Below are 10,942 nucleotides of genomic sequence, written 5' to 3'. Positions count from 1 at the left end.
AAAAGAAACTATGAATTTAAAGGACCGAATTAGAACTAAACTGAAACAAGAAGGATAATTTGAAAACCAAAAATGATACCAAAAGAGGCAGTATGCGACGCGCGTAAATGTCGAAGGACCTAAACTGGAAATATTCCAGTCCCCCAAAACACAGTATTTAAGCGCGGACCAATGTGCAAAACGCATGCAAATTACAGGGAAAATTTAAAAGAAAAGGAAAATGCAAATATTCACCAATTTGAAAATGGGACAAAATGGGGAGGACTAATACTGAAAATAAACCCTCACCGCAAAAACACGCGGGTCATCGGGGCAGCAAATCGGACCGGGTCGGGTCTCTTACCAAACGACGTCGTTTTTGAACCACTGGAACAGGCTCAAAACGACGTCGTATTTGGTCCTTTAAAAAGGCTGAAACTTATCAGTTAACCGAACCCTAGCATTTCAGTCAAAACAAGGGGAGAGGGGAGCTCGAAGGTTCTGCGCCGTTCGGCCTTCATTTCATCACGGCGACGATGAAAGATGACTTTTGGTGACCCCCCCTTTTGCTCCTCCGTTTACTCCAACACGGTGTTTATCGATTTAAGCCCTGAAGTCCCATCTCCGATTTCGATTTTTAGCGAAGGAGATGTGGTCTCCGACAGTTCATTCGCGAAGGTAAATCCTTTCCTCTTCGCTTTATTCACTTTCGAGGAAAAAAAACAAAAACAGAGAACAATCGAAAGAAAAAAAGAACGCCCACTAGTTTGAATCGGAAAATTACCTTCGAATATAGGTGGTCTTTTCTTTGTATTTGATATCTGTATCTTTGTTTTTGTGTTGCGTAAAAAAAATACAAAGACTCAAAATCTGGCTTTATAGCCGAAAGGAAAGAGGAAAAATTAATGAAAAATCAAATACAATGTTTGTCTTTTTTGTTTTTCTTTGCTGTTGTTGCTTGTTTGTCTCTTTGCAGGTGCTAGTGTGCTGGAGTTCGGGTACGGGTGGTGCGTGAAGACCGTACGGAGGTGCCAGGGGGTCGTATGGAGTCACGCTGGAGGCTAGGGCTGCGGCGTTCCTTGCTGTTAGGATTCTGCCCTGTTTTTGAACCTTGGGCCACTTGGGTTAATTGGGTATTGGGCCACTAGATTTGGGCTAGAGGGACTGTTTTGGGCTTGTAATTAACTAAATGGACTTTGTTTTATTGATTTATTTATTTATTGTTTATGGTTTTTTTTTGGTTTATTGCTCGGGCCCAGGCAGAATTTGGGCCTTACAGAAAGGTTTCAAGTTACTGAGACTATCGGTCGTCGACCCGGTATACCACCTAGATCCTACGGAGTTGATCTTCGAAACAGACGATGCGATTGCAGGAGGTTTCAAACACTTCATTATCCATGTGCACATGTTGTGGCAGCTTGTGCTAAAGTCTCACTCAATGTAGAACAATTTATCGATAAAGTGTACACCCTCAACGCATGTTGCATGTATGGGAGAACGAGTTCCCTGTGGTTCTTGACCTATCTACTTGGGAGGTACTTCCGACGACCTTCGAGCTTATTCTAGATAAAGGGTTATGTAGGAACCCGAAAGGTCATCCGCAATCATCCAGAATCCATAACGAAATGGACATTAGGGAGAAATCCGACGGGAAGCTGTATGGTGTATGCAGATTAGCCGGTCATAATCGAAGTAAATGCCCGCTCCGAAACTACCATGTTGGACAATGTCGCAATCGGGTAGAAATTGAGATGTAGTTCATTACATGTTAAAAGGATTGAATCACAAGTTTGTCAACAATTTGTTGTAGTTAATCTAATTTGACTTACATAGTTAGTATAAAATTTATTTATTTAAATAATAAATAAAAAAACCATAAAATTGATAAATAAAATGGCAAAAAAGTCATTACATAAATACAAAGGTAACTATTTAAATTGCAAAAAAAAAAATTAAATTGTTAATTAAAATGCCAAAAAATTCATTACATAAATAAATATGAAGTTATTTATATTACAAAACCCCCTCAAATTGATGGTTTTATGGTGTCGTTCTAGGGGTATATTTTTGTAGAGCTCGACGTTCACGTTGCGGGCGATTACGGCGATCAACATTCTCTTCATCCGTATGTGGGGGTGTGCGAAACATAGATGAAAAATCATATGTCTCAAACGTCATCGATGAACTTGAGTCGGGAGGAGTGGAGTATAGCAATTGATACAGGCCGGGAGGAGTGGAGTACGGTGGTGGATACGGGCCGGAAGGAGCGGAGTATTGAGATGGATACAAGCCAGGATTTCTGGAGTACTGATGTGGTAGTGGGCTGAAGATATCGAACTCTGAATGATATCTGTGGTCTGACGAGCCTGGGAAATAGTTATTGCCCCCCAAATCTGGATGATAAGAACTATTTCTAGAGTGTAGTTCCAGCTCTGGCTGTGGTACATGATGCGAATCTGAAAACGGTTGTCCAATTCGTGTCGTATGCGGAGGGGCTACCATCGACCGCCCACCAAATAAAAATGGTTTCCCTATCTCACAGTACCATTGTATGTACTCTAACGAAGGCTGCAGATCCAAAGTACGATCCATTTGAGGTACCCTCCTTAATCGGTTATTCCACATCGTAATATATTCTTCATGCATTTCTCCCAAATTATTTCTATACACCCCCGTCCTGCTTATCCCATGGATATCCCCCAATTGTACTGGCAGTGTTGGGATATACTGTATGCAACCGAACTGCCGGAGTACTCGATCGCCATGATACCACTCCACTATATGAAAATTGATAACAGGTGCGCTAATGCACAATAGGTTTGAGTGAACGTGGGCAGATGAGGGAATAACCGCCATAATTGCTGGAACGGAATACGGCATCCAAACGAACTGCACAGTTAATAACATTTTTATATTAATGCGGGTCGAGTGAGATGAAAAAATAAAATTAATTTTATATTGGAAAAACTTACCCCCTCTCCAGCATGATTCTCAATCATCATACGGTATATCGGAACCATGTATGACCTCCCGATACCCAGATTAGTATGTATATGCTCTCAATAGCTTGTTGTCCTCTCAATAGCTTCATATTGTATGTATATGCTAAAGTTTAAAAAAATAGGTTTGTATAATTTTTAACTTGATTTTCAAATAAATAAAAATAATAATCATTCTTTACGGGCTCGATCCCTTATAAATGAAGCTATTAAGAGGACAGCAAGCAAAAAAGAATGATCGGTGTGTGTTTAGTGCAAGCAGGTGTGAAAGAGAGAGATAGGCTATGATAATTGGTCTATCTTTTTTATATGTAATTTTTGTGGTAAATTCTTAAACCATTCTACGAAAATCAATAGAGGATGTGAACGGAAATGGTAGATAGTAGTAGTGGGTGTCTTTGGTCTCCACCTCAGAAATTGATATTACCTATAATGCTGAAACCATCATACAAAGGCAATGCCATGATTTAACATCAATATAATATATATATGTTCATAACTAACTGTGATTATTGGTTTAATTTGTTTAAATATGTGAGTCGATATTATGCTTCTTCAATAATCGGACTTAGTTACATTTTATATGATATCTTAACAGAGTAATTTTAAATAATATTTGCAAGATAGAGTAAGCAAGCATCCACATCTGCTTAGGCTAAATATGAATTTTCATTGTTTGGCCTAAAATCAAATAATAACATATCAATACTCAACAATAACTTAAAAAATTTAAATGACCTTAAACATCATTTGTCCAAATTCATTTTCAAAATGAAATGATTTTTAATTTTTTTTTATAAACTTATATGTTAAACTCACCAAATACTAAACTAAACACAACAATTTATAACTTAATCCTAAATTACTAATAAATTAATTTTAATATAATTACAAACACAAAAAATTTTAACATAATCCTAAATTACTAACAAATTATTTTTAAAATAATTATAAAAAACAAAAAAAATTACATTCATACAAAATATTAATCCAAAACTATAAACACTAAACATAAATATTTTATAATTAATAATTAATAACAAAGAAAATCACAATATCTTAATTAAACTCTTTAAATTATAAACAAAATTATTTACTAAAAAATACATTAATTTTTTTTCTTTTTGTTTCTTCTTCTTCTTCTCTTCTTCTCCTTTCTCTCTTTCGATGTATGGATGGGGTTTGGGGGACCATGCTTATAAGGTCCCCCATTTGCTTTTCCCATTGAAGGGACTAAATGGTGCAGCAGCAACAGTTGCTGGTCTGTGGAGCTGAGGAGGGGGGGCATGCATGCAGGCTGTAGGGAGAGACTGTTTGGGCAGCAGGCCAGCTGCGTGGGCAGCATGCAGGGCAGCCCATTTGCGCCTAGCTGCCAAGTGCGATTAATCGCGCCTATCCGACAAGTGCGATCGTTTTTACCCGTATTTTTATTTGTATATATATTTAAATATTTTTAATAAAAATAAAAAATAATATTTTATTAAAAAACAAAAAAACAATATAAAATAATGAATCGCGCTTGTCAGATAGGCGCGAATGAAAAAATACCCCATTTTCATATATAATCGGGCTGACAACCTATTTTGATAAATATTTTTTTTAATTTATTTAAGTAAAAAAGCCCTTTTATTTAAATGATAGTCTTTAACTAAAATCAAAACATTGAAAGACTAAAAACCATACTATTGTTGGAACTCGGAAGGCATGATGAAGAACTTGTTTTGATCTTCAGAAATGTGTTAAAGATCTCGCTTTGAATTGGCTAAACTCTTCATAATCTTAATGGTGGCAATCAGTGGGGCGAGCCACCTTTTTTATTATTTATATTGGTTTTTTTTTATGGGAGAGGGGACCCCGAGAAGTTAACTAGTTTTGGGTCCTCCCATTAATAAGTCCATTTTATTACAAGCCCTACAGCTATTTGTGCCACACCAACAATATTATCTTTAAACTGAGACAAAACTAAGCTCATTTGTATAGATTATGTAATAAATTGAGTTTTACCGGTTTTCTTCATTCAATTTGTTTCCCCAAACAAGAACAATCAGCAAAAGTTTAAATTAAGAATAATAAAAAAAAAACTGGCATAATTTGTGAATTTAATTATTATTATTTTTAGTTAAATTTAGTCATTAACTTTTTAATAATAATTAAATTACTTTTTTTAAATAAAAATAATGACTAAAACATTAATTCTTTAATATGTTAGTGTGGCAGTCAATATTTACTTCTCAACAAATAGTTTTAAAACCATAAAATATTCAAAAAATAAAAATTCAAAATTCAAGGAGAAATATAAAAAGCTCATGAAAATTAAATAAATTAGCATGGAGTATATGTGGATTGCCATATGAGCTTTCATGTTTAAAAATGTAATATTTTAGTTAGTATTTTCATTAAAAAAATTCGACTTTTTTTTAAAAATGTTAGTGATCGCTTCTTTTAAAATGTTGAAGATTAAATTTAACTAAAAAATAAAATAAGAAAAAATATAAACATTGAGGACTAAATTTAATATTATGCCAAAAATACTCTCTTACCATTTATACTTTTCAATCATTTTTACAATTTTCTAAATATTTAATAGTTTATTTATAATTTTAAAATGGATGAATAGTTAAATTAAAAATTTTGAAATTAAATACAAGTTTAATCATTAATGTTGATTTTATATACTTTTAAATAATTTAATATAACAAATATGAGACATTTCTCAAACTATTGCACATGAAGAAACATACAAATTTACTTGCTTTTATTCCTTCAAACATAATCAAAATACATCTTCAACTAGTTGAGATACGAGACAAACACATACAACCCAGATTCAAGGATGGGTTGCCATCACCATGCCCACATAAAAAATTGTAATTAGACCACTAGGTTGAAGTGTAGATTCATGTCACTCTCATTTGACCTTCAGTCTACATGGTAGTGCATAGTTTCATAAGATGCTTGACATGTGCTGTTTTTTCTTTGGACCCAAAAACACAGTTGTCAGTTGGTAACTTTTAGTGACCTTATTTATAAACTATGCTCCAATATTTAGGAAACGTGAATTTCATGTTTCTTGTACCATCACATGTTTTCTTTTTTACTTAATTTTAACAGTAATGTTTTGACTTTTATTTTGTAAAATTATAAATATAAAATAATAAAATAATTTTTTATATTTTAAATAATTTAGTTATGCGACTTGACTAATGACTAAACTCGCATCATTGAAGCCCCTATTGTGACGAGCATTTGTTGTTAATTTTAAAATGGGATAACATGCTCGATAACGCATGAGTTCTAGTATCATAAGTGTTTCTTCGTAGGAACGTCCACAAATATGATCAATTATTCTTTGTGTTTTGTGAACAGATATACATGTATACTTCATCTCATGTATAATAACAATTCTATATTTTTAAAAATTGATAATGTGGTGAAATTTTATTGGTGAATTATTGTAAATAAAAAAACAAATGAATTAATCAACAAAACAACATGTAACTAAATAAAGTTAGTACTTTAAGGATGGACAAAACTTACCCTTGAATAATTGTTCTTTTTATATATGATTACGACATTCATTAAAAATTATTTAAAAACAACTATTATGTCAGTCTCCTATTTTTTTATTATTGTTTTAAGAATAGAATATTTAAAAGCAAAGTTGTTTTCATAAAGCAAATATAAAAAAATTATCAAGTTATTGCACATGAAGAAACAAACTTATTTAATTACTTGCATTTATGTCCTCAAACATAATCCAAATACAAATACAAATCTTCAATTTTCAACCCTTAGAATTACAAGACAAACAAACCCAAACCCACAAAAGAAGAAATTGAAAGGATTAAACCAAAAAAAAAAAACTTTTAAATAGAAATTTTAGAAGAACGAAACTGAGGAGTAAAAGCATCAATCATTTTCTTGATTTCATCAGGATTGGCACCAACAAGCTTGTCAACCTGAGTTCCTTGCCTCATCAACAAAAACGTTGGCATTGCTGTGATTTCCATCTTGGATGCTGCCTCCTATTTAACATCCGAATATTTCACACATCCTTATTTAAGGTTTTCATATAAATTTTATCTATAATAGAAAATATGTGAGAATTGTTATTTTTCTATAATAATGAAAAGACTTACAATTTTTATAACATTAGATTATTGGACACTTGACTTCCACTATTTAGTTCATTTGTTAAAGGTGTTCACCCTATACATATGTGTATGTGGGGCAAAAACAATGATTTGCTCCCTCCATGTCTAAAGCTTCAATTTAACAGTTCTAACTAAAACCTTATGGAGTTTTGATTAAAATGGTAAAATTAAGAATTTGAAAATCTTGATATCTTAGATTCTAGTTCTTTTATAGGTTTTTTCTTTTTTATAAATTTATTTTGGGTTGAATTATTTTTGTTGATTTTACTTAAAAAAAATCTTCATAATAATATTTTTCTAACTCTTCAATTATTATTCAATTAACTCTAACCACTAAGTAGTACTCATTGAAAGAGTTAATAATAGCATAGATTAATAGTAATTTATATTTCCTAAATTCTTTAGTTTTTTAATGCATTTTAGTACAACCTTACATCCTATGCGTATTCAAATGCAAGGAAAGTGAGAATCCTCACGCTTATCTATATGCAAATTGAGAGCAAAATAGATAGTAACAACGATATCAAAAGTAGTTTAGGTTTGCCTGGAAACTTGTCAACTTTTTTTTTTTTTTCATCGAAGTTGCTAAAATAAACCAATAAAACAGGTTTTACCGTAATAGACTAAAAAAATCAAAATGATATTATTTTCTTATTATCTAATTTACTAGTTGGTTATTTTTAAGGTTACTATATATGTGTGTAGGATTGGAAAAAATGAGATAGTAGAAAAGGGAAACAATACCTTAACATCGTCCACATCCACAGAAAGAAACAAAATATCTTGGTAGCTCAAGGCGAGTTCTTCAAAAAAAGGATTCATGGCCACTGAAGGCACGCACCAAGCTGCTGTAAAATGTACCATAACCTGCAAACCAAATATGCATGCCAATTTCATAGCTTCAAATTATCAGTTTTGGAGGGATAAGTATATAAGCAAGCAAACATATATATGTATAGGTTTCAGACATAAAGAAGCAAAAAAAATTGTAATCTCTTCTTTTATCTTCAAATTACAAGGAAAAAATATGTGGAGAGGGAAAAAAGAAGGCATACAGGGCAGGCTTGATTGTTAGCCTGTGTGATGAAGAAATCCCAAGTGCGTTGTGAATTTATTTTCACAACTCTTGATTTCGGCTTCTTACTTTGCCTATCCATCATCCCTCCTTTCTTTCTCTACTGGGATCAATAATATGTTTTTCAAATTTATAGAGGGATTTCTCTGATTTTTTTATTATGAATTTGTTACTTTGAACATGATGGATATGTTTTGGACCCACTTCTCATTCTTTCATACCTGGATTTGGATTTAGCTGACTTTCCATCTTTATCCTATTTTATATTTGTTCTACCATATCTTTTATTTATATATAATTGAGGAAGGAACAAAAAAAGGTGAGTGTATTTTGAGTGTCTCTCCCAAGTTCAAGACTAACATTTAGCAAATGGTAGGCGATGTCTTGTCTTCCGTTGAATGTTCATTGTTTTTGATCTTTGCTTTTAGACCTCAAAAACTTAATAAATTAATTTATCAGCTGAAAACATAAAATGTTAGTCATTGGTGTAATATTATCATATTTTTTTAATCAATATTGGGAGAGTGATGAATAATTGAATATGATGATGTTTGAGATAATGTAAATAGAATATTAAACTTGGAGTTGTTACATTAATTCAATTATAAAATTAATTAAAGAAAAAATATAAAATAAATAAAATGATATCTATTTTTTCTTCACTTCTCTCTCTTTTTCTTTTTTCTCCATAACAAAAAAATAAAAAAATAAAATCTGCCTAATTAAATTTTCCATTAATTTTCACTTCTCTTTATTCTAAAATATCTCATTGATTATAAAAAATAATTACAACTCAATTTATTTTTTTATTCATGCTTATAAATAATAATAAAGAATAACCATTTATATATATTTTTAATTTAATTAATATATCATAAAATATAATTAATTTTAATACTTTTTATTATTTTAAAACTCATCAAGTGAGTGTGGTAGAATCCTAGATTTCTAGTGTTTGTGTGTGTGTATACGTAATTACACAAATTAATTATTTTCGCAGACAACAGTGACAAATTAAATTTATTTTCATGGAATGTTGATCTCAAATGTTTAAAAGGGTGTAATACTTGCATGTGAATGTCAGACACTACACGTTGAAAATATTGCATTTAAGCATTTTTTTAAGGATTATTAAATTGTAATTTGAATTTTCATTTATAAACCTGTTAACGTGTCGAGTAACCTATAATCTTTGGAGTTGTTTTTTAGTTGAATTATCAATAGTGATTAATTTTTTTTATCGTGAATATTTTTTGAAAAGATAAATAATTAATTATGAAATATCTTTCATTTTTACAACTAAAAATCGAATCTTGACTTTATAATTAAAGAATGAAATTAAAATTAATATTTTTATAATATTTCAAACTTAATTATTTCATAAGAAAGAAATTAGATAAAATTATGAGATAACTCAAAACAGCAGCCATTTTTAATGATTAAAAACCAGAAGATATTGCAAACATTAATTTTTGTTAAAATTCTTTTGGTTTGCTTTTTTTTTCAAGTTTATCATTTTCTTAAAATTTCTAGTCAAAAGAAAGGTACAAGAATTTCAGATCAGTTTCGTATGTTTGAAGGCCTTTCCCTTTGAAAGTCAAAGTTTTAATGTAGCTTCGCTTACCTACATTTTCCAATTGAGTTTTAATTCAACTGAAATTAATATTAATGTCAGTACATAAATATTTGAGTTTAAGTACACTGAATCATATTATTATCTTATTTAAGAGTTGAGAGAAACTATAGATAATTCTAGTCTTTATATATATATATATAAGCATATATGATAAGGACTTAAATGAAATTAATGTTAAAAACAACTTACCTACATTTTTTTCACATATTTCTCATTCTTTATATAATTGTATTTTGGGTATTTTAGACACTTTTATATATAGTAATTATATTAGATATTGATTAAATTTAAAGTCGAATCAAATCAAAATACCTTTCAACTCTAGTTTTTTATTTACAAATTTCGAACTCAAAACATTTCTTAAGCATCAAACTTTTAATCACTCAATAATTCAACCATCATTTGATTATCATCGTGTGGAATAAAAAAAAATCACAAATAAATTTAGAATAATATTACTCCGACAAATGACAATATCTTAATCTCATTAGTAAAACTTTTAAATGATAATACCGGTGTGTTAAATGAAATATTATATTATTAATTAGTTTCATATTAAGATTATATTACTATATGTATATCTAACAACTTTTAAAACTACCTTTAACCAATTTCATACGGATATTTTCATCCAATCTGAGTTTATAAAATTGTCAACTAATGAACTAAACGTGATTTACTTTCTAACGACTTTTGAGGACAAATTCTTCATTTTAATGATGAAACTTAATATATATATAATTATGTATATAGGAAACTCAATTATCATTTTTTTTAATTTACTAATATAGTTGAATTACTAAAATAAGTCTAAACAATACAAAGTAAATTCATTGAATAATTTTGTGTGTATCATATTAAAAGAAATATATAGATATGTATATATATTATAATTTATTTTTAATTTACTAGCAAAATACAATTGCTAGACCTCACGATCCCCACATACAAACTCCTTGAAATATATGCGAATTGAGATCATGAATTCAAAAATTCATTCCGTTTTGAGTTTGTGAAGCGTTATTGCTAAAACTCAATTATATTAAAATAAAAAACAAATTAAAAAAAAAAAAGTAATTGGTGAGTTTTTATTGGTATC

General features: G+C 30.2%; 1 protein-coding gene and 1 long non-coding RNA gene across 2 annotated transcripts; one reads left to right on the top strand and one right to left on the bottom strand.

The window, feature by feature from the left end:
* Window positions 1-1,204, top strand: LOC107916539 (uncharacterized). The gene is made up of 2 exons (XR_001689497.2): window positions 1-657; window positions 956-1,204. It is a non-coding gene; the product is annotated as an uncharacterized lncRNA (long non-coding RNA).
* A 5,494-nt stretch (window positions 1,205-6,698) lies between these two features.
* Window positions 6,699-8,328, bottom strand: LOC107917597 (thioredoxin-like protein CXXS1). The gene is made up of 3 exons (XM_016846920.2): window positions 8,188-8,328; window positions 7,877-7,999; window positions 6,699-7,003 (listed from the first exon to the last, which is right to left on the bottom strand). The coding sequence occupies exons 1-3, from the start codon at window positions 8,290-8,292 to the stop codon at window positions 6,845-6,847; spliced, it is 387 nt and encodes a 128-aa protein (XP_016702409.1). The 5' UTR covers window positions 8,293-8,328; the 3' UTR covers window positions 6,699-6,844.
* Between the last annotated feature and the right edge of the window lie 2,614 nt (window positions 8,329-10,942).

The sequence above is a fragment of the Gossypium hirsutum genome, chromosome A01 (genome assembly GCF_007990345.1).
Source record: "Gossypium hirsutum isolate 1008001.06 chromosome A01, Gossypium_hirsutum_v2.1, whole genome shotgun sequence".
Lineage (NCBI taxonomy): Eukaryota > Viridiplantae > Streptophyta > Magnoliopsida > Malvales > Malvaceae > Gossypium > Gossypium hirsutum.
Note: the sequence above shows the minus strand (reverse complement) of the source record. Positions and strands in the feature narration are given on the sequence as shown.

Excerpts from the sequence above, each read along its gene's own strand:
- LOC107917597 (XM_016846920.2), bottom strand. The coding sequence starts at position 8,292 with ATGATGGATAGGCAAAGTAAGAAGCCGAAATCAAGAGTTGTGAAAATA. Across the intron at positions 8,000-8,187 it reads CTAACAATCAAGCCTGCCCT|GTTATGGTACATTTTACAGC; the intron begins GTATGCCTTCTT and ends TTTGGTTTGCAG. Across the intron at positions 7,004-7,876 it reads TGGATGTGGACGATGTTAAG|GAGGCAGCATCCAAGATGGA; the intron begins GTATTGTTTCCC and ends GATGTTAAATAG.